The 23,063-nt window shown below is 30.5% G+C and overlaps 1 protein-coding gene across 3 annotated transcripts; it reads left to right on the top strand.

The window, feature by feature from the left end:
- The first annotated feature begins 9,881 nt into the window (after positions 1-9,881).
- Positions 9,882-18,421, top strand: LOC11418852 (S-linalool synthase). Of its 3 annotated transcripts, none has more exons than XM_039830249.1 (12): positions 9,882-10,228; positions 10,443-10,638; positions 10,733-10,953; positions 11,030-11,153; positions 11,421-11,539; positions 11,794-11,999; positions 14,324-14,439; positions 14,752-14,850; positions 14,969-15,187; positions 16,269-16,404; positions 16,872-17,117; positions 17,563-18,421. In XM_039830249.1, the coding sequence occupies exons 1-12, from the start codon at positions 9,922-9,924 to the stop codon at positions 18,004-18,006; spliced, it is 2,433 nt and encodes an 810-aa protein (XP_039686183.1). In that variant the 5' UTR covers positions 9,882-9,921; the 3' UTR covers positions 18,007-18,421. The 3 variants fall into 3 exon arrangements, with proteins under 3 accessions (XP_039686183.1, XP_039686182.1, XP_024632206.2); XM_039830248.1 differs by having other exon boundaries at positions 16,266-16,404; XM_024776438.2 differs by lacking the exon at positions 17,563-18,421 and having other exon boundaries at positions 16,266-16,404; positions 16,903-17,012.
- Positions 18,422-23,063: the final 4,642 nt, after the last annotated feature.

Raw genomic sequence — 23,063 nt, 5'->3', positions numbered from 1 at the left:
ACTTCAACCTTGGTACCCTAGGCGGTTGTCCCTTCTTTGGGCCACCCTTACACATGTGCTTAAACATCATTTTCCTTAAAAAAAAAAATGACACTTATTAGGAAATTTCTCTGCATTTAACTCTAAAAAAAAATATTGATTTAGCTGAAGAGATCAATCAACAACTTAAGTGTACCAACATATCTAGGATTCTGCACACGCATCACATTACATATACACAAACTATTAGTACATAACTAGATAATGTTCAAGTGGGTTATGACTGTGCGAATCCTTAAACATGCATGATTTATGCCATACCAAAGAGAAATTTCAACCAATTTTCTTATTATCATGTTCCAGGAAGTTTATCCTGCAAATTCTGGGCTACTTCTGAAAGATGATTTAAAAAGCAAAGTGGCCTTCTAAATGGTATACTAATTAATGTTTAATTTTAATTTTAAAATTTAAGGTTATGGGAGATCCATTAATATTCCGTATCGTATTATTATGCAGTGAAAAAAATATATAGTTATTTTAAAAATTATATATAAACAATCAATACTATGTCAGGTTTCCATGCATATTGACAATAAGCTATATGGTATAAGTATTGCTTTCCTTCGTTCGCTTGTACAACCATGATGCTTTTCATTTTGATACATGTAATTGAAAATAACACATACCTTTAGCATTTTGATGGATTATTTAGTGGGACCCATTTTAAATTTTTTGATGAGTGATATGAATATTTATAAAATGTAGTTGAATTGTTTAAATAATTAGAAAGTGTAAAATTCTTTAAAAAAATTAAAAAGTGTAAATGATTATAAAAAGTTGAACAGACTGCATTTAAGCTACTCTATCGTGTGGTATGCTCATTGGTACAAGTGAATGAAGGCATGATTTAAAAAGAGCTGTTTTTTTTTTTTACTATATAAGAAAAATAATAGATAGCAAATAAGTTACTCCCTCTGGTCATTATATAAGAAAAATTTACTTTTTAGAGTTATTGAATTACTAATGTATGTATATTATATTATAAACAAGATATATCAGTCATTCAACAAACCAATAAAGTGATTTCTTATTTATAATAATGTTATGAAAGAATATTTCATAACGGATGAACACATAATTAATAAATTATCTGATTGAATTTTGTAATATTAGGTAAAGTAGTAGTTGAATTATCTTATAAATATAAAATGATATAAACAATATATGTATTTAATTAATATTTTATTTTTTCAATTATAGTACTAAAGCTAAAATTGAAAGAAAAATATAATTTGTAAGCTTTAAACTAAGCTACTTGAAGTAGCTTTTTTATTTCTTTTTTGAAAAAAAAAAATATATGATATAAGCTCGTGGAGGGTCGGGGTTTCAAAGAATTGCGAAATTTAATTTGATGTTTTTGGAGAAGTGGTATTGGTGATTGTATGTTGATAAGGAAGGATTATGGTTCAAAGTATTGGTTGTTAAATATCGGGTAAGGGTGGGTGTGTAAGAAGTAGAGGGAGTAAGGTGTCTGTTTGGTGGAAGGACTTATGAGGTGTTAGTCAAGACGTTGACACTAGCAGTGGAAGTTGGTTTTAGGATGGTGTGGGTTGTAGAGTCGGTAATGGTGAAAGTATTTCCTTTTAAAATGATCCTTGATTAGTAGGAGTTCATTTACGGTCTTGATTTATTGTTGATTGTAATATTTATATATCTGAGATGAAGAGGCTAGATTGGAGGTTGAGGGTCAAGGTAGATAAGAAAGAGTTTTATTACTTGGAAGAGGGAGCATGTGGAAGAGTGTGTTTTTTCTTTGTTAAGAAGTTATTTAATGACTAAGTTGAGCTTATTTAATATATATTTGAAGGGTATATTCTTTGATATGAAGTTATTTGATAAATACGTTGAGCTTATTTAATATGGCAAATTTTATGGTACATCCAACCATTTGAGTGTATTGGTACACCAAATCCTTAAATTAATAGTTAAATGAGTGATTTTTTGTAGGAAAAAATTATTTCTATCACCTATAACTATAATAATTAAATCTTATTTACCAAAAACGCAATAAAATTTGATTTTTCTGAATACTTGTTACTCATAATAGATAATTTTGATTATTTTTTACAATAAAATGTAAAAAAAAAATTAGTATAATTTTTATAAAAAATGAAATGATGTTTTTTCTTATAAAATGATATTTTCTAAAATATATATGTCAACAAACACCTATTTTCTTCATAAAAAAATGATAGTTAATTTATAAAAATTGTAAGTGAGAGTACCGGTACACCGTAATTTACGGATGTACCGTAGAAGTTCCCATTTAATATATATGAGACATGATCCATTGAGACTAGGTGTAAGTCTTAATACTTACACCAAATCTCAACCGTAAACTATCATAAATCCAATGGCTCAAAATATGACATCTATCAAATAAAAAAAATGAGGCACATGGGATTGCAAGCGAATTCTCTTCTGAAATTTATTTCATTATTTGTTGCAGTCGAACAAACCGCTAGTTAACCATGATATTCGATCAGAAGTTATTTATGAATTCTAATAAAAAACTTCATCCAAAATTCTGAAATCAAAATCAATTCATTGTGCCAATTTCTAGTCATTAATTGTCTAATGACATATCAATGATTGAAAGTTCAACAACCAAAAATTGGTATGAATTATCCCTTAATATTGTTACCAAATAAATGGAGTTCACGTGGAAAACAAAAAGTGTGCATCGCAATCTAAACAGCTTAATTGAAGTTCAACACCACAATCAAAATTCAACTTATATGAAAATTAAACATTTATCTTATTTTGGGGATTTTTTTTGTGTCACCGTTGACAGATGTTGGATACAAGGGAAATAGGTTAAAGTAAAATAAAAATACGAGGATGCTTTGAATGATTTATTGCGTTTTAGGTTTTCATCAAATTGATAAGTTTGTTGTAGATCTGGGATTTGTTCATGTTGGTTGTGATAAAGGATGAAACAAAAAAGAAGGCTCACGTGAATCTCTTGTGAATTAATTGTGAGCGGTCGGATTAATTAGATTTAATGGTTGAAATTTGGTGTAAATCTTAAAACTTACACCAGATCCTGCATATATATAAGTTATTTATGAAACTTATACATATAGCTATTTGGATATCGTTCCTTAAAAAAAAAAAAAAAGCTATTTGGATATCGTAACAATTTTTTTTTACTCGATATGAAAGTGGTTGACAAGAGCTATATTATATTTTATTACTCGATATGATTGCCGAAATTATTTATCAATAAACAAATCGATCACAATAATTTTTTGATTTTCTCTGGTACGTCTTATTGTTTTAGAGATTGGCAAATCTGTTCCAATGAGAGTGTCAAAACAAATCTTTTTGCGTGCTGCTATTTTTCAGGTGAGCAATGCTACATCTCCAAAAACTAGTATCCCTATTTCTTCGAGAATAAATAGGAGTCCATCACAACTCACTATTTACCACAACTAGACTCTTGACCTATGCTGTCGCACGGGTCCTATTGACCGTAATTGATACCGATAACTGACCTTTGACCCATGAGATGCATGAGTCTATCAATAAACACCAATAAAATTAGTAGAAATACAATATCGTAATAAAATTTGTCTTGACATGTTTTTCCATGGCAAATGCCAATCATGTCTTGATTCAAGATTATGGTTAACTTAATTGATCGTTCATCATGCTGAAAGTTTATGAGAATAACAATAGCAAATTACCCTCATATATATAAAATTAAGATGAAATTGATTTTCATATTATTTACTTATGTGAAAAATTGTTTCCTTTTTTTAAAGACTCTACATTTTTTTATTTTATTTTTACGTTCGCTGACATTATACAATTATGTATTCATGATGGACCACAATTTATACGATAAAAAATGAGTTGATAGTGAGAAATAGCAAACATGAATTGATATAGAAAACTCAAAGTGGATGTCACCGCTATTCATAAAAAGATAAAAATGGCATCACAGATTCACATGGTTTACTCTAAAGTAATATCAAATCCAAGATTCAAGCTTAAAAACAAAACATACTTAGTTAAAGCCAATCCAGCAAAAGGTGCAAATACAAATTTGTATCTAAAATAGTTAACCCAGCCCTTACATATTTCATACAAAATATGACAACTCCATAAATGGAAAATTTTAACTCAACAAACAATTAGATAGCCAAAATGGTTTCACTAAAGACATGTCGGCATAACTAATATTACCAAACAATGCTCCTTGATTACTTTGAATCTTCAATCACGATCCATGGCATTTTAGGACTCGAGGTGGATGCATTTCAGATCTTTTTTTCCACTAATTTTCTATCAGCAGGAATCCAAGTGCTTCTGAAGTTCTGATATGTGTTTGGCAGTTAAAATCTTTGTTTTTGCAGCAACTTCTGCACCTTGAGTATGCACAATCCTTCTTTGCTTGGTTCCCACAGTCTTGACATTTTAGTCCCTTTAACACTTCTCCCCTAATTGGGTTGAATACATTTTTTTCCATCTCTTTAGCTTTTAAACTAAAGATCATCCTTTTATGAGTTTCCTTTTGGTCGTAGGGTGGTATTATACTATATCCTCTATGTGATGGGCATAAAAGAAAGCAATAATTTTCTATTACAAATATGTAAGTACTTCAGTACATGAGAATTAGAAAAAAATTATAAATTTACAGCATGGCAAAGCTGCCATTATAAGGGAAACTAAATCAAGGTTGAAGTATAACACTCAATAGTATGAAAGCAACAGCAAAGCTGCCGTACACTAACTGTGTAATTAGCTTATTCCATAAATTTCCTAACCGCTTAAATTGACATGACTAAAAAGTGAGATGCATATATAACATTGGTTTGTAACTCTAATGATCTAAATGAGACGACAAAGAAACAAATCAAAAAGAAAATAATATTTTCTTTAATGTAATTTAAAAGAATTACCAAGAGGGGATATTTGAGTCAATTGAGCATAGAGAAACAAAGGAGGATACTTTAACATTTAACTTGATATGGAATGAACCTTATATGATCCAACTGTAGTTAGTTTAAATCATTGTTATATAATCTATGATAAATCAAGGAAGCTTGACAGAAAACAATATTATAACTTTTATAACAAAGAAAAAGTTAGAAGAAAGTTATGTAGCTGAAATAGAATAATTAACTCAGAAAACACTATGTAAAACCAATCCAAATCCAAATTTTCTACATTTGACACCTTCTGCACAAAATGGTAAAACAAAATTGGAAAGTGACAACATAAAAGGCATGGAAAATATAATTCATTGACATATAATTCCAATACTAAAGATGATGAACTGACATCTTTTCCAAATCTCTCTCCAAAGTTCTAATACTTACCAGTCAGCAAACTAACCTCTCTTTTTCAAATCTTTCTCCAAAATACTCAAGTGTCAATCACTAAATAAAAACCAAATTTTTTCCTACAAAACATTATAGCCAACCTAAAAGGAATGATAAATTGTACTTAGACACAAACAGAGTACAAAAGGTACCACACAACTACATCAAAGGTACCTTATTATATAGAACAGTAGCAGATACGAAACTGACAGAATTAGAATGTAAAAAAATACAACAATGACACAACGTACTGATATTGATCTTCAATAACTGAGTACTCCCTAAATCCTGCATAATTTCTAAGTCAGAAGGTCAAGTAAATAAGTCCTAGTTTAAAAAAGAACTCGTTAGCACTTTTTTAAGTTTATATAAGTGGAGGAGTTGGAACTCAACAGCGAGAGCTACCTAAGAATTCAAAAAAGAACTCATTTTTAACAGAGTATGAATAAACGTATATTGTGATCAATAATCTCAGCTTAGTAAACAATTCATTGAACAAAACTGTTACATTCTCAACAGTTATTCAACCATTACAATAAGATAAAATGATTTAATATCATTGATCACCAATAGCTATTTGACATTCTTGCTTCAAATATAAGATTTAAATCACAGAGTTAAACAAATTTACATAACATTGTTTTCAAGTTTCAAGAATCACTTTAGCAGCCACATTTGAAATAGTATATCGAGCACAACAACCAAAAGCAAAATTAAAGATAAAAGAAGAATATATGAAGTGATGTAAAGAAAAAAACAACCAAAAGCAGAAATAACCTAAATCATGTAAGAAAATGGCAGAACACCGATGTGGTGAGAAGAATGACTCAAACAGAGAAGAAGTAGCTTCACAGTGATATGGCAGAACACCTAGAAGAAGTAGCTTAACAGTAGCATACACAGACGAAAGATGACATTTACATATAATCCATTGAAATACACATTGGATGTTTGAAAAGAAAAAAAAATCAAGGAAAACAATCCATAACTTGAAATGAATTAATTGACATGGCTCTTGCATACTAACAATGCCCTTCACAGTACATATACCTTAATCGTTACACAACCGAGGAAATTGAGTTTTGTAAACATTAAAAAGAAAAAAAAGGTGTGCATGAAGTTGCAAAGTCCAAATTTTGTTGAAGGGTAATCAAATTAGGTTAGTAAGACTCATAAAATGTGAAGGAAAGCAAATAATAAAACACATCATTGGTTACCTAGATATCAACTTAGAGCTTAGATATCAACAACAAAGAGGAGTCAGTCAAGAATAGAGATAAGTATAAACCAACAAAAAATAACAAAATCTCCAAACAAAAAGGTAAGATCGATAAATTGAACTTATTCATTAAATTTCTAAATTAGTATGACCCGTCATAGAGCTGATCAAAATAAAAAAATTCAATTTTTTCATTTTCAAGCTGCAAAACATTTTCATTTTCAAGCTGCAAAACATTTTTATTTTCAAGCTACAAAACAAAACCAAATGGAAGAAATAAGCTATAAATAAAAGAAGGAACAATACCGGAAAAAGCTTAGTAGCCATAACTGTAATAGGGGCGGAGGGGTCGGATCCAGGAGGGAAACCGACGGAGGGGGTAAGGGTTAGGGTGAAGAGGTGGGAAATTGGAAATGCCATGGAAAGACTCGTACTAAGGAGGTTGAAAGGATTGCGACGACGGCGGAGGAGGGTGGCCGGAGTAGGATTTGAAAGGATTGTTCGGTCATGATTGTTTGTTTGGTGGAAGTTGGGGGTTAGGAGGGAAGAACGAAGCCACTCACCGATCTGGAGTGAATTCATGGATGGGTTTAACTGATTGTTTGTTCATGTGTATGAATAGAATAGAGTGTGAGAGAAGAAGGACCGGATTGGAATGATGTTAGAGAGAAAGTAAGGAATATGGAGCAGTGTGCAACACTGTTTTTTAAGATGGATAGACATTCCAAGAGATTTAGGCTCTGTTTGGTAAAAATAGCGGATAGCTGATAGCTTTTAGCTGATAAGCTAACTAAAGTGTTTGGTAATAATAGCGGTTCAACTAGCTGATAAATGTAAAATGACATAAAGGATATTCTTAATTAATAATAAAAATTATATCATTAATTTAAGTATTTGTAATTTTGTAAACTAATTTTTCTTTTAAAAAATACTTTAAATTTATTAATTTAATATATCCTATGTATTATAAATTAAATTAAATTTTATTCACTAAAATTTTATCTTATATTTATTATCATTTAAGTGTTTCCACTTTATAAAAAAAATAACATTTACCTCAAAAACAAAAAAAAAGGTAGCACTAATAGAGTAATACTAATAACAGAGAATAAAGAAAATAACACTTACATAAAAAAAAAAAAAAAAGTAACACTAATAGAATAATAATATTTTGTTTCGTAAAAAAAAAAAAAAACGAAGGTATATATTTTTTCAAAAAAAAAAAAAAAGGTCGGCTGATGTATATACAAAAATTGGAATAAAGAGATAATAGTCTTTATTACGTAGCTTATTATAAAAATTATAATGGATAAAAATACAATTTAAATGAAATAATAAGGGTAAAATTGGAAGAAAAAGTGAGAAGCTATAAGCTATAAGCTCAAACGCTACTTGGAATAGCTTCTGAAAAATAGCTTATAAGCTCGTGAAATAAGCTATAAGCTCATGGTGAAAAAGTGTTACCAAACAGAGCTTTTTTTGTCAAACGAGCTTATAAGCTATAAGCTAAAAGCTAAAAGCTCTTTTTTGGGTTAACCAAACAGACCCATAGTGTTAGCGATGGATGTTGATTGGTTAGTTTGAAAATTGTTTGTAGTTCAAAGAGGTAATTGAAAGGATATGATATTGATGGAATTATATGAAACGTGAGGTAACAACGGCTGAAATTTGTTGGGATGGTTGGCAGATTAACATAGCAATTAAGATGGGTTTAGGAGGGAAATTAGGGAGTGATTAGGGCTAAGGTGACAGTTCATCAAGTCTAGCTTTAATAGTAAAGGATACAAGAAGGTAAGGCTGAAAAATAAAAAAAAAAGAATAAATAAATCATGCAATTAAAACTTGCAACTGTGTCTCTGAAAAGATTTGTGATGCATTTCATTAGTTGAAAATAGCATTTTTCCTTTTCGGGTATATTGATTTTGCAAGAAAAATACCCATAATTTGCTAGAATTTCTGATGTAAGCCCCCAAACCACCAAATTTTGTTGGAACAACAACCTTATCTCAAGCTACAAAGTTAATACCTTTCCAAATTGAAGTTGTTGGTTGTTATGTAAATTTGTCACATTTGCATGTAATGTGTGGGTACTTGAAACCAGAGTTGGAAAGTTAATCCTGAATTAATTGCATCTTATCCACAACAAAATTAAATATCTTTTTTTTTGGGCAGAGTCCTTTAAGAATTTAATACTCTCTCCGTCCCAAATTGTACGTCACTTTAGAAAAAAATATTTGTCATAAATTGTATGTCGTTTTACAATATCGACGAAAAATTAATGTTATTTTTTCTATTATATCCTTAACAATTTATTACTCTCTCTTCTTTCAATTTCTTCATTTATCTTTCCCATATTATTTATTGAGGATAATTTTTAAAACAACTCATAATATCTCTTTCTCACACAATATTAATTACATTTCTTAATATGTGTGAAATGCCCAAAACGTCATACAATTTGGGACGGAGGGAGTAAAAAGTAAAAAGTAAACCATAGAGAAATATATGAAATGAGATATTAAATGAATAATGTTATTATAATAAAAATATAGCTTATTATATTAAAAGTAGTATCAATTATTGATTGTCTTGATTTGTGTAAAATGTCAAAATGTGACAATTAAAAAGGAACGGAGGTAATATAAAAAAAGATTCTTTATTAAGTTCATTGAATAAACGATGTATTTTTTTTTAACAAATCAAAATAGAATATATTACTCAAAAGAAGAGTGATTCACCCCGCACAAGGTGTGCTAAAACGATGAATCACTCAAAGTCTGTTACAGAAACTAGGTGACAGACACAAACCCAAGTCACCACCAACTAAACATAAATAAAATTAGACAGCCCCTATACAAAGAAGTTGGTGCCTCCACCAATCATGAAAACCAAATACCATAGTTACAGAATTTGACGAGAGCCATAAAAAAGAATCCAGCTTCACCTTTTCGACAATATTGTAAGGATCAATTACTGTATTTTTGAATAAACAGTTATTTCTCTCCTTCCATATTGCCCATACACAGGCAAGTCAAATAACCTTAAGATACAAATATGAAGCTCGTGGCATACCCACCAAATGAGTAAACTAAAAATAGTGATCCGCAACCGAACCTGGAAGAACGTAAGAAATACCAATCCATTGACATTGTAGTCCAAACACATTAATTATGCTAATGAAGTGACGTGTGAACACTTTCAGATGTAGAATATTGATTGATGCCAACGCACAGCACATTATAAATACAACGTATTTGCTTAACGATGATCTCATCAAGCTATAGATTAGCAAGCAAAACTTTATTTTTGTATATCCTTGCTTAAATATTTCCTATGGAACTTCCCTTATCATGCATTGAGCGTAGGGTTCGAAAGATAAAGAAAAATATATTCTCATCGAATTTTGATCTCTATAATTTTGTATGCCCTTCTACTTACGATACTGCATGGTTAGCAATGATACCTCATTCAAAATATCCTTCACAACCTATGTTCAATAATTATTTAGATTGGTTGCTCAACAATCAGAAACCTCAAGGGTATTGGGGAGAGAGTGACACAATTGAATGCCTTCCACCAACAATTGTTTCAATGGTTGCACTCATAAAGTGGAACACTGGCAAATCAATGGTAGATAAAGGTGAGTTCAATGTTTTTCTAATACAAGAAGTTTCGACGTATTTGTATGGCAACAAAAATAAATATATAGTGTTTAGGCATAAAGAAAGTCTTTTATGGTCAGAACCCTAAATAAAAAATATTTGGACACACTCATATGATATGCAATATTAATACCAACTGAGTTAAGCTCATTTTTTTTTTATTAACATGGTTATGATTTATTGAATTTGTAGGACGTTCATTTATACATGCAAATGCTGATAAGCTGCTGAATGAAGTGAAAGACGATTGCCCTCGTTGGTTAGCTATTGTTCTTCCTGCTATGATTGAACTTGCTGATGAAATCATGGGTTTAGATGTGCTCTTCACAAAGTCATCAAGGGACACCATGTCCTACATTGCTAACCGTCGGAAAAGTTTTCTTAACAAGTATATATACTTATACTTTATTTTATTTTTTTGAGGGAAAGTATACTTACATTTATTTAATGCATTACATAAAACAATTTCATTGCATGTGTAGGGAGGAAGTTGTTGGGGATTTTGATTGGTACCCTCCATTAATGTCATACCTTGAAGCTTTGCCTCCATCATATGTTAATGAAAAAGATATATGTAAGAATTTGAGTGCAGATGGTTCATTGTTCCAATCTCCCTCTGCCACTGCAAAAGCATTCATGGCTTATGGAACTCAAGAATGCCTCGACTGTTTACAATCCTTGGCACAAAGATGCCCAAAAGCAGGTTTTCATATATCAGAACTTCAACTCTTAAATAAAGATTCTTCAACTTAAATGTTATTTTAATTGTATCTTTGTAGTTCCACAGGCATATCCCATGGATGAGGATCTTATAAAGCTCTGCATTGTCAACCAACTACAGAAGTTGGGGTTGGGCGAGTACTTTATGGGAGAGATTGAAATACTTCTGACCAAAGTTTATAGGTAAAATCCATGTGAGCTTAAAAAAGAAATTTAGGACCAAATGCATTTTGATCATCTATGAAAATTGACTTGGCTGCAAAGTCGTCAGATCTCTGTGTAAGGTGTAACTACGTTTACTTGCACTCATATCCAACGAATTTGCAGCCAATGTATAGAATTATAATAAGGAACATAACTGTGATAATTAGGAATATATTATTTGTCTTCACCATGTAAAATAAACTATATATATTATTTAACTAATATTTGATTGATATTTAATATTAGGAATTATAGTAAGGAACAAAATTCACGGGTACAACCATTGAATATGAATGCTTTGCAGCTTCAGAAAGATAGTCTGGCATTTGAGCTCCTGCGGACACATGGCTTCAAAGTGTCACCATGTATGATCTTTAAGCGTTATTATTTTTTAATTAAAAGATTCTGTAAATCCCAAAACTATAAATTTTTGGACAAGAAAATGTAACGTGTCACTAAATTTTCTTCTTACATCTTAGGTAAAATAAGCTTATATACTTACTTTTTACGGTTGTAATTTTTTTTCTTCGAGCAGTTTAGTGACTAAAATTTCATCTCTTATCATTTGACCTACATGTATGCAAAATTGACCATGTAAAATTTATACATGTGCATGCAGTACGATTTTGTTGGTTTCTAAATCATGATGAAATTCGAGCTAAAGTTGAGAAAGATTATGAGCACTTCTCAAGTGCTATGCTTCATGTCTTCAGAGCCTCAAACCTAATGTTCAGTGGAGAATATGAACTCAAGGAAGCTAGAACTTTTTCTAGGAAACTACTTGAACAAATTGTTTCAACAGGCAAAGGATGCTTATTAAGACAGGTCAATTGTCTAAACTTTCATTAAATGATTTCCAATTTTGTGTCTGAACAGATGATGCCAAATATCTTCTTTTTTGTTTTTTTTGGCACATATGCCAATCATATTATTGAGATTTTTTTTCAAGTTGAGACTTTTATTTATACAATGAATCTTCTACAAAAAAAATTATACAATGAATCTTTTGGCTCGGGAATGATCCAAGAATATCATTTAAAATACTTTTTTAAACCAAATCATTGAATGTTTTTAAAGAAACAAACGCAATCTAAAAATGCATATAAAGGAGAGATTTAAAGTTTGAATCCGAATAACCATGAAAACTAGTCAGTCAACCTAACACAATTTTGATGGTGACAATTGGTTAGGACAATATTTACACACACATACTCCCTCCGTCTCAAAATATAAGTAAAATTCACTTTTTAAGTTCATTCATTTAATGATGTATGTGGTTCATAAGTTTGACATAGAGATCACAAGTAGTAAGAGAAAACTATAATCTAATTCACATACCAATTAATTTATTTATTATTTGGAAAACTAAAATTTAAGAGGAGGGAGTAGTGTCCAATCCAAGGAGGAGAATATATTTAAACTCAAAGAACACTCATGAAGCGATTTAAATTTACCTATGTTTTTATTACAATATAGCGAGAATAAACTAGGGTTAGTTGGTTAGAGAATTAGGTACTCCAAATCACTATAAATAAGGAGATATGCTATATAAAGTGAAGGGAATTGTCCCGAAATCATCCTAATATATCCATTACCCAATTAAAATGTGGCCTTTTCGAAACACCCAGAGGAGAGAGAAAATTCAGCATAAGTGAAAAACCAAAAAAAGTAGTGATATTGTATTCGGGAAGGCTTCGCTATTCAATTCCTCGGAAGATATAGCAATTTTCTTAAATAAGCTACACCATCGTAACATTTTCATATATTTTATTCATTTTTATCTTTGTGGTGACTCCCAGAGAGAATTATAGAATCTATCTTTCCATTGTATTTGACCTAGAACTATGGAATCTTTTGATTCATAATACTTCCAGAGCACCAACGAACCTCCGGATCCAATCGAATACCAATTTAAATCTAAAAAAATACCACTTTCAAAAAGTTTTCTTTGACCAATATTTTTTTCTTTCTTATTTTGAACAATTTTCAGATCGGTTCTCTATCAATTTGAAGGCTATTTGATATTTTTTTTGGATTGACCAACGACTTGACCAGTTCACTAGTTTTTTTTTCTTATATGCAAGTTTAGAAATACTTTATTAGTCTAGTAAGAAATGTAGTCTTGCTTTTTTTTTTTTTTTTTTTGAATTGAAATGTGTTAATTCTAACTAGACGAAAGAGAAAAAAAAACTAAAACTCCACAAGGTTTAAATTGATATTTCATCAACTACAGATTATCGAGTCAAATATGATTATTTAGGGTTACTTATACTTTACCTCCTAATTGTTTGGGTGAAAGTTTACTGTTATTGTTTACCCTTAACTAATAAACTTAGCTTTACAATTTAATATTACTTTTTTTGAAAATTAACCATATTTTTACTTCTTTTTTTTTCTGACACAATAACCATATTTTTACAGTTAGGGATTAACCAAGAAATTTAATAAAATCTATTTGATAATAAGACAAAATTATCAAAACATCATGAAGCTCACGGTTGACAAAAACCAAAAGGCAGGGGAACTCTGTTTTCCTATCTCTGCCTTTCTAATTTTTTCATATTGCAATAACTTTGACTTCATAGAGTTATCCTAATTTTTTTTACAGAAATTAAGATATATTATATGTTTGGCTTAAATATGAAAATTGTCTCAGTAAATACGTGACATTTTGGTTTTAGTCCCAGTAAAAATATTTTTTTAGTTTTAGTCCCTGCAAATATAAAAAATTTGGTTTTGATCCTTGGTATTTTGTTTTAGTCCTTGTAAAATTGATTCATATTGGATTTGGTTCTTGTAATATGTAGAATATTTGATTTTAGTCCCTCAAAATGAGGACTAAAATGAATATTATAGGGACCAATTTCAATATGAAATGATTTTACAAGGATTAAAACAAAATACCAAGGACCAAAACTAAATATTCTATATTTGCAGGAACTAAAACCAAAAAAATATTTTTACAGGGACTAAAACCAAAACGCCAGATATTTACCTGGACCATTTCCATATTTAAGGGAGATAGTTTTTATGGAAAGTGTTATATTATGTTATCATTTCATTTATAATATTTTTACTAGAATATTTATTTCTTCATAGTTTATTATACCTTTAGCAATGATGTATACAATAATAAAAGTTTATTTCAGATAGAGCATGAGTTGAGTTTTCCATGGTTTGCTCGTTTGAATCATTTAGAACACAGAATGTGGATAGAAGAAAGAGAAGTCAATGCTCTATGGAAAGGAAAAATGTCATATAATAGGTATACTGTATACACATGGTGCATATGCAGATTTGAATTGCATGCTACTAGAACATTGTGTATAGCACATTTGGGGTTGTTAGGTTAAGATTGAATGCTGCCCGAAAAAAATAGATTTTGATTTTCTTTAAATCTAAATATTGAGTTAGAATTTAAACTATTTAATTTTGATCCAACGAACGACTACCATTTAGTTTCTTGAATGTATGACATTCGGACCACATGCAATCCATATTTGTGTACATACAAGTTCCTTCTAATTATTTATTTCATAGTTTGATAAACAATTAAAAGGAAAATTTATATTTGTAGGGTATCATATCTCTATAACGATGAATTGCTACAACTTGCCACTCTAAACTTTGAGTTAAAGCAATTGCTATACAAAAATGAGCTGAAGGAACTGAAGAGGTATAGTACAATTTCCAATTAATTTTTTTACATGATTGAGAAATTAAATTACTATTTTAAAAATTCGAAAATACATAATTCACTAATAGTGGATTTACATTTGATTTTTGATATGTAGCTGGGCTGAAAATTATGAGATTAGTAACATGGGATTTGGAAGAGAAAAAACCAGTTATTGTTATTTTGCTATTGCTGCTGCCTTAACATCCCTCCCTTATGACTCATACGTAAGAATGTTTCTGGCTAAAAGTGCAATTATAATCACAGTGGCGGATGATTTCTTTGATAGCATTGGGTCTCTCAATGAACTACAAATTCTCACAGATGCAGTTCAAAGGTACATACATAATCAAAATTGTCTAGACATTTGAGAGAATTTATGAAAAGCTAACTAAAGGTTCATAAACAATGTTTTGAAATTTTTTAGAATTTTAAAAAATATTCAATCTATTTTTAGAATGTACTTTCAAAAACTTCTATAAGGCCATCTTTAATGTTTAATTTATCGGTGGATAAAAGGAAACACTAGTACTAACAATTTAACCATATATATATATATATATATATATATATATATATATTTTATTTTATTTTTATAAAAATGCTATCTTATGCCCTTAGGCACAAGATAATGATCTAAAAATAGAATTTCAAAATAAATGTTGCATTGAAATGATAAGTTTTAAAGTTGTTAAGATTATGAATGCACAATTTTTAAGATTGAATTTCTACATTTAGTTTCTTATCTTATGTCTTTAGGGCACAAGTTAACAAGGCTTTTTTTTTTATAGACAAAATAACAATAATCATTTGAAAAGTTACGCACACAAGTGAGGGATCACGAGTTTAAACTCAGATCATGACATCAAGCCTATCAATTTTGACACTTGCCAACTGAGTTAGGACTCCTCGACAACCGCATTCTCTCATTGTTAATATAAATTATAAGACTAAATTATAACTTTTGACACTTGAACTTTTACAAACCCAACTTTTCAACTTTAGATCCTTTTGCAAAAGTGTCGCCTTCAATTTATTTTGCCCACCTCAAAGCCCGTGTTGGGGCCAAAATCACATAGTTTGTGTAAGTTGGAGGGCAAAAATTGTCCTTTTTGTAAGTTGGAGGCCATAGGTGCAATTTAGCCAAATAATAAAATACACGTGTGATATCTGAGTTATAAAATTTGGTAACCACGTATGCTTTGATCCGATCAAAATCAAGGGGAACATCACTTTTGTAAAAGGGGCTAAAGTTAGAGGATCAAAAATGCAATTTAGTCAAATAATTACCGTAACAATTATTCAATACATAATTAATAAGTTGTTTAGCCAAAGACACTTGTAGTCTAAACATTCAAGATGATTGTTCAAAATGTTAAAACCTCATTCATGTAAGCTCTTTCTTTTTGAAATAGTAGATGGGATACAAGAGGCCTAAGCAGCCACAGCAAAGTTATATTTGATGCACTTGATAATCTTGTGAGTGAAGCTTCTAGAAATTATCTCCAACAAGAAGGAACATCTGATGATATCTCACGTAGCTTAAAAGATCTAGTATGAATTACCAAATTTATCTATCAATCTCTATCTATATAGTTTTCAAAATATTTTAATGATAAACTTTAGGTTTAATTGCACTTTTTGCCCCTTATCTTTTCAAAAATTGCGATTTTGGCTCCCTAACTAATTAAAATACAAAACAGCCCCTATGTATTGGATCTTTAGCAGTTTTGATCCCCAAGGCCACTTTTGACTTAGTCTTTGCTGACGTGGCACCCATATCCCTTAAGTGAGGTGCCACGTGTCGACCATTGTGGGTGCCACGTCAGCGAAGGCTAAGTCAAAAGTGACCTTGGGGGTCAAAATTGCCAAAGCTCCAATACATAAGGGACTGTTTTGTATTTTAATTAGTTAAGGAGCCAAAATCGCAACTTTTATAAAGATAGGGGGCCAAAAGTGCAATTAAGCCTAAACTTTATGGCAAAGCAATAAACATTGTAAAATGTGTTTCATTTGTGAAGTGGTATGAAGTTTTCCTTTCATGGCTCATAGAGGCAAAATGGAGCAGAAATGGACACAAACCATCCCTTGATTGTTACCTCAAAACAGGCATGACTTCAGCTTGCCCACATGTCTTGGTGCTTCCATCCTCATGTTTTCTGAAACCAAGCTTACCAACCAAGACGCTCAAGCTAACAGCATATGAAAACATAACAAAACTACTAATGATCATTTGTCGTTTATTAAATGATGTTGTGAGTTATCAGGTAAATAAATTAAGTTGCCAAGAAAAAAGAACACATATTTCATATTAGGTTTAATTCAGCTTTTGTTTCTCTATTTTCACTTATTTATGGAATTGGCTTTTGATTCAAAAGTGATGATGTGATAAGTTTTTTTTTTTATTGACATGGTATTAAATCTACTAATGTAGAGTTATCCAAAAAGATTTATAACATACAATTTTATGTGACGTCAATATAAAACTTGTCATGTCACCACTTTTGAATCTGAAAATCGATACTCTTTCCATCCTAAAATAAGTGTCGCGGTTTGACTTTCACATATGACAATGCACACTTTTGACCCTTAAATGGTCAAATGCGACACTTATTTTGAGAAGGAAAGAGTATTTTAAAAAGTGTGAACCATTCCATGAGCGAGTGAAAATAAGGGTATCGAAAATAAGGGTATTTTCATGTTGTTCTGCAGAAGGAAAAGGAAGAAGGGAAATTGAATTCTGTTTTGATAAACATGATGGAGAACCCTGAATTTAATATTGAAGATTCAATTAACTTTGTGAGAGAAATAGTTGAGAAAAAGAAGAAAGAGCTCCTTGAACTTGTTCTAATTGATGGATTGTGTGATTTACCTAAACCTAGCAAACAACTTCATCTCGCATGCTTGAAAGTTTTTGAGATGTTTTACAACTCCAAAAATAGATTTGATTCTAATACAGATTTGGTTGAAGATATAAACAAAGCAATATATCTTCCTTTGGGTAGAACTACAAAGTGTTTTTCACCTCAAACATTCCCAAAGAAGAAACATACTATATCAATAATCCATAATAACTTCCCATTCAAACATAATAGTAAGATAGGTTTCACCAGAATGAGGTTCATGACACCTAAAGTTGGGCTTGGATTCATTTAAATCAAACAAGATAAAAGTGAATGCTACCAATAATTGGTGTATGTTTGTTCACTTTAAATGTTAGGCAACTTGAATCAAATCGGAGCTACCATATTTGGAAGGGATTGTTTGAAGCATAAGGAACAGTTTCTTTCTTTATTTGGAATAAGTAAGGATCTGTTTTGGTATCGATTAAAATGTGTATTGAAATTTGTAATTGATTGTTATCTAAGTCCAGCATTTCATCTTCAAATTATTGGAGATCTACTGTATATTGATATATTCTCATTGTCAGCTTTGTATTGATATATTTCAACCATAAGTATCAGTTTTAGTTAACAAATCTCAATAATTCCTTTAAATTAACTGAATAGATAACTTTGTTCCTTAATTTGTGTAATCACCGTTTGATTAAGTCTATGAATATTTCAAAATAGCGCAATAGTCTTTAAAACATTTATATCTCTTCATTTAAATTAAGACGTTACATATCTATGATGACGGATGGAGTTAAACAATGATATCACATACCTGAGTCCGAAATCACCTATACATATCCAAGAGCTTAAACTATAATCGTAACACAACATACTTATGTATGCTTAACGTCACACAACACATCATCATGGATAAGGTCCGAAGTTAACACATAAATGAAACTGACCGACACATAACAAATATACTGATTGTAGTGTTATTTTTAGAAATTCAGATATTAAAGATGCATTTGTTTTTTTTTTTTTTAAATAAATAAAATTTTTTTAGCGATAGTTTAAAAAACTGAATATTTGTTTGCTATCATAAAAGTTTTTTTTTAAAAAAAAAAATTGATGCTCTTACATTCAAGTTTCTTGTTTTTAGAAAGAAATTTTTTTTTTTTGAAAAACCTACTAGGAATAGCTTGTCATGTTAGAATATTTAAAAAAACGATTTTTGAATGGATACAAATTTAATTTAGACTACTTAGTAAATTTAAACATTCTTTTATGATCAAAAGGAGTAAATTCAAATATATACATTTCTTTCAAAAAATTAAAAAAAAATGATATTTGTACATCTATTTTATTACAACTTTTGTACAACCTTCTCTCTGATACTCCCATTATGTTTTTATTTTCTATCTTCTTTTTTTTCTCTCTATTATTTTTGATCAATAAAAAGAAAGAAAAGATAGATTGCCACAAAAGTTATCACCAAATAGCTGTTCAAATATCATTCCTCAAAAAAAAAAATATACATATCAAGATGTTACATAGGCGAATATGGGGATGAAGTGTAGAATCCTTGGATAGAGTAGTGTTATTTGAACAACTCTTTTAGTATAACTTTTGTGACAACCTTATTATTCTTTCTTCTCATTGGTCAATAACAATGGAGAGAAAGAAAAAGGAAGAGAGAGAATAAAAAGATAATGTGAGTATGAGAAAGAAAATTGTACAAAAATTATACTACAAAAATGGTTGTACAAATATCATTTCTTCTTTAAATAATATTCTTTTATTGTTCTTGTCTACAAGATAAGATCTTGCTCCTACTCAACACTTGATAAGATGGATGTCACAGCAAATATATTATTTTTTTCTTAATAAAAATAAGAGTAATGATTATAATTTTGCAGAAGCCTAGAAGTAGAAGGTAATGAGTCTCCTACCAGAAAGGAAAAAAAGAACACAAGATTGATTGGTTTAAAAGTAGGCGGGCACATCATGACTGACCAGCTAGCTCCTCTAAATGTAGCAACAAGTTCTGTCTGATTTGAGTTCTCTTGAATTGCGGATGTGACAGAATTGTCTTCAGAATTGCTCGTTTCGCCTCCAATTCCTTGCCACTTTGTTTTCTTTGTATTAACAATGTCAGAAACTCACTACATGATGTCATATACTCTCATGCCCATTTACCTTCTGATTAAAGATGTTGTCATTACCACCATATCTACAAGCCGATCAACTAGTGACTCTCAAGAAGAATTAACGAGACGAACCAAGTCAATTTAGATGACCGATTTACAAATTACACCATATCTCGCTTGGTGGCGGGATGATGAGTCAGCGGGCTGGTGTGTCAAACAAAGAAAAATTGTGTACTTTCTTCAATCCTTATTATAAGAAATAATTGATTTTTTTGATTCATTGAATAATTAATATATCTTGTTATAAATATAGATTAGATACATCACTTATACAATGAACCTAAAAAGTTAAATTTTTCTTATAATAAAGACCAGAGGTAGTATTTTTTTTTTTTCAAGAAGTTTGCTGTTATAAAAAAAAGAGTGTTGTTATTTTGAAAAAAATATATTAGGAACAAATAAATTTGTGGTAAAAATAAGATTGTAAGATAAATTTGGGTTATGATGAGTTATTGGGTCGCTCAACTTTAAATTTTATTGACCCATTGAACACAGAAAATTAGTAAATTGACGAATTGATGGGTTGACCCGTCCTTCCTGATCTCGCCTAATTTATTCAGCAAGATAAGAGAAGTGGACCAATTAAAGGGAACGAGTTCGAAATTGCGATACAATCCATCTAAAATAAAGAGCTAAGCGAGCCGGTTTGGGCGGTAGAACCTGTTTTGCCACCCCTCAACACCTAAGCTATCTTTTTATTTTTTATTTTTTTTTTATGATAAAAGATTTTGTCGGGGCATGTTTAATTACAAGTACTTTCAATCCTAGTGGCTAGAATTCACCTTAAAAGATGAATAAGTGGGGTGTCTAAAGTTCGAACCTCGGCCCCTGCATATAATAATGTATTGTCCTACCAACTTATTTTTTGTGATTTATTTGGCCTAAAGTTTGGTCCAAATACATTTATTTTCGGTGATCCAAATTCTTATACAACTAATCTTATATAGTATACCCTGCCATATTTTCATATAGATTAAAGGGTTAATAGGTCTTTACCCCCTGTAATATAAGTCATTTTCGGTTTTTCCCCTTGTAAAATTTTTATTTTGATTCATCTCCTGTAAAATATTTTTGTTTTGATTTACCTCCCTAATAGGCCAAACAAAAACGAAAATTTCTTGAAAAAATAAAATAAAATTGGTTTTTGTTTGGCCTATTAGGGTGGTAAATCAAAACAAAAATACTTTACAGGGGTGAATCAAAATAAAAAATTTATAGGGAAAAAAACCGAAAATGACTTATATTACAGGGGATAAAGACCTATTAACCCTAGATTAAATTAGTCTTTTTTATTTCTATGTAAATAACTAAATAGTTATCATTCTCCTTAACAATTTTTTTGTTAAATTCATGGTCAATGTCAAATTTTACTGTGAAATGCTGAAAAGTGCATTTAAGGCATTTGTTAATAAATTCAAAATAAAAACTTTATTATAAAAATTGTGGAGTAAATAGGCAATTACCTCCTGAAATTGTAAGTTTCGTCAATTACCTTCCTGAAATTAACAAAACTTCAATTACCCCCTGAAATTGTACAACGTTAATCAATTTACCTCTTCCGTCAAATTTTTCTGCTAGTGAACATGAAGTTTTGCACATACCCCCCTGAAATTTTGCACTAATGTGCAAAATGCCCTTCAAATATAAAAATTTATATTTTTTTAAACCTTATGCCAAACATAAACTCAAGTTTAGTAAAACCTTATACAAAAACTTCTAAGTTTTTTTGTTATTGTTGTGGCTTATGTTGTTTGTTACTACCTCCGTTCCTTTTTAATTGTCGCATTTTGACATTTTACACAAACCAAGACAATCAATAATTGATACTACTTTTGATGCAATAAGCTATACTTTTACTATAATGACCTTATTGATTTAATATCTCATTTCATATATTTCTCTCTCCGCAATAAATAACTAAGGATAATATTGGTAAAACAACATTTAATGTTGCATTGAACTTTGAAAGTGACAGTTAAATAAGAACAAAACTTTTCTCCAAAAGTGACACTTTTATAGTGTTTAGTGATATAATGAAATAGTCTGCATGATAAACTGGCCTGCATAGGTTCCAGTGATGGCAGAACTTTGTCCTTGATAAGTGCCAGAAAGTAGTATTTCAAATGATTATTTCCAGCACATTTGTTACTTGTTTCACAAGTTATTCAGGGAAAAGTCGAGAGAAAAGTGATTATCGACCTATTACGCTTTATTCATCTTACTTTACCCATTTGTGCAGGAATTGAGTGCCAAAACATCAAGCAATGACCAAAAAGAACAAAAGTGGGCAAAAGCTACATCGCCATGGCGAGCAGAAATCCTGCCAGGCGAGACAAAGGCAAGCCAAATGGCGAGCAGTTCCAGAGAGTTGGAAAAACAGGACAAGAGTACTTCGCCATGGCGAGCAGAAATTCTGCCAGGTGAAAAAAGGTGGTTTTATCTGATCAAAGTGACGTGGCAGAAACCCAATGGGAAAGAAAGCTCAAGTCGCCATGGCGAGCCAAACTTCGCCAGGCGAAATGTTACTTTTTCAGCATATGTATACAAGCTCATTTCCCTCATTATCATATTATTATCAGAGGATGGAGATGTCACTTTAGGGAGAGAAAAACAGGGGAAACTCAGAGAGAGAACATCAAGGAACAAGGAGCAGTTCCAACTTTCTCACCTCTGTATATGCCCAAACATACCAAAAATATAAATTTTCAAGTTTGCGGGGCATTTTGCATATAAGTGCAAAACTTCAAGGGGTATTTGCAAAACGTCATGTTCACTAACAGAAAAATTTGACGAAGGGGGTAAATTGATTAACGTTGTGCAATTTCAGATGAGTAATTAAAGTTTTGTTAATTTCATGAGGTAATTGACGAAACTTACAATTTTAAAGGGGTAATTGTCTATTAAAATAATATATTGAAAAAATTACAATATTGAGATAACACAAATGATGTGTTTGTTTCAAGGTAAAAAATTACATTCCTTTAAATTATATTTCTAGCTTTTATGATATCGAATAATTTTTAATCTTGTATGATGTTTGATGGATTAAAAATTATTTTAATATTTTAAACAATTTTTAGAATAAAAAGTTGTCATGTGGTTTACTTCTTGTACTTAAGCCCCAAATTATCCCGTCCCAAAACAGTTTACAATATCTAACACAGGTGAA

Source organism: Medicago truncatula, chromosome 2 (genome assembly GCF_003473485.1).
Source record: "Medicago truncatula cultivar Jemalong A17 chromosome 2, MtrunA17r5.0-ANR, whole genome shotgun sequence".
Taxonomy (NCBI): Eukaryota; Viridiplantae; Streptophyta; class Magnoliopsida; order Fabales; family Fabaceae; genus Medicago; species Medicago truncatula.
The sequence above is the reverse complement of the archived record's forward strand: the minus strand, read 5'-3'. Positions and strand labels throughout refer to the sequence as shown.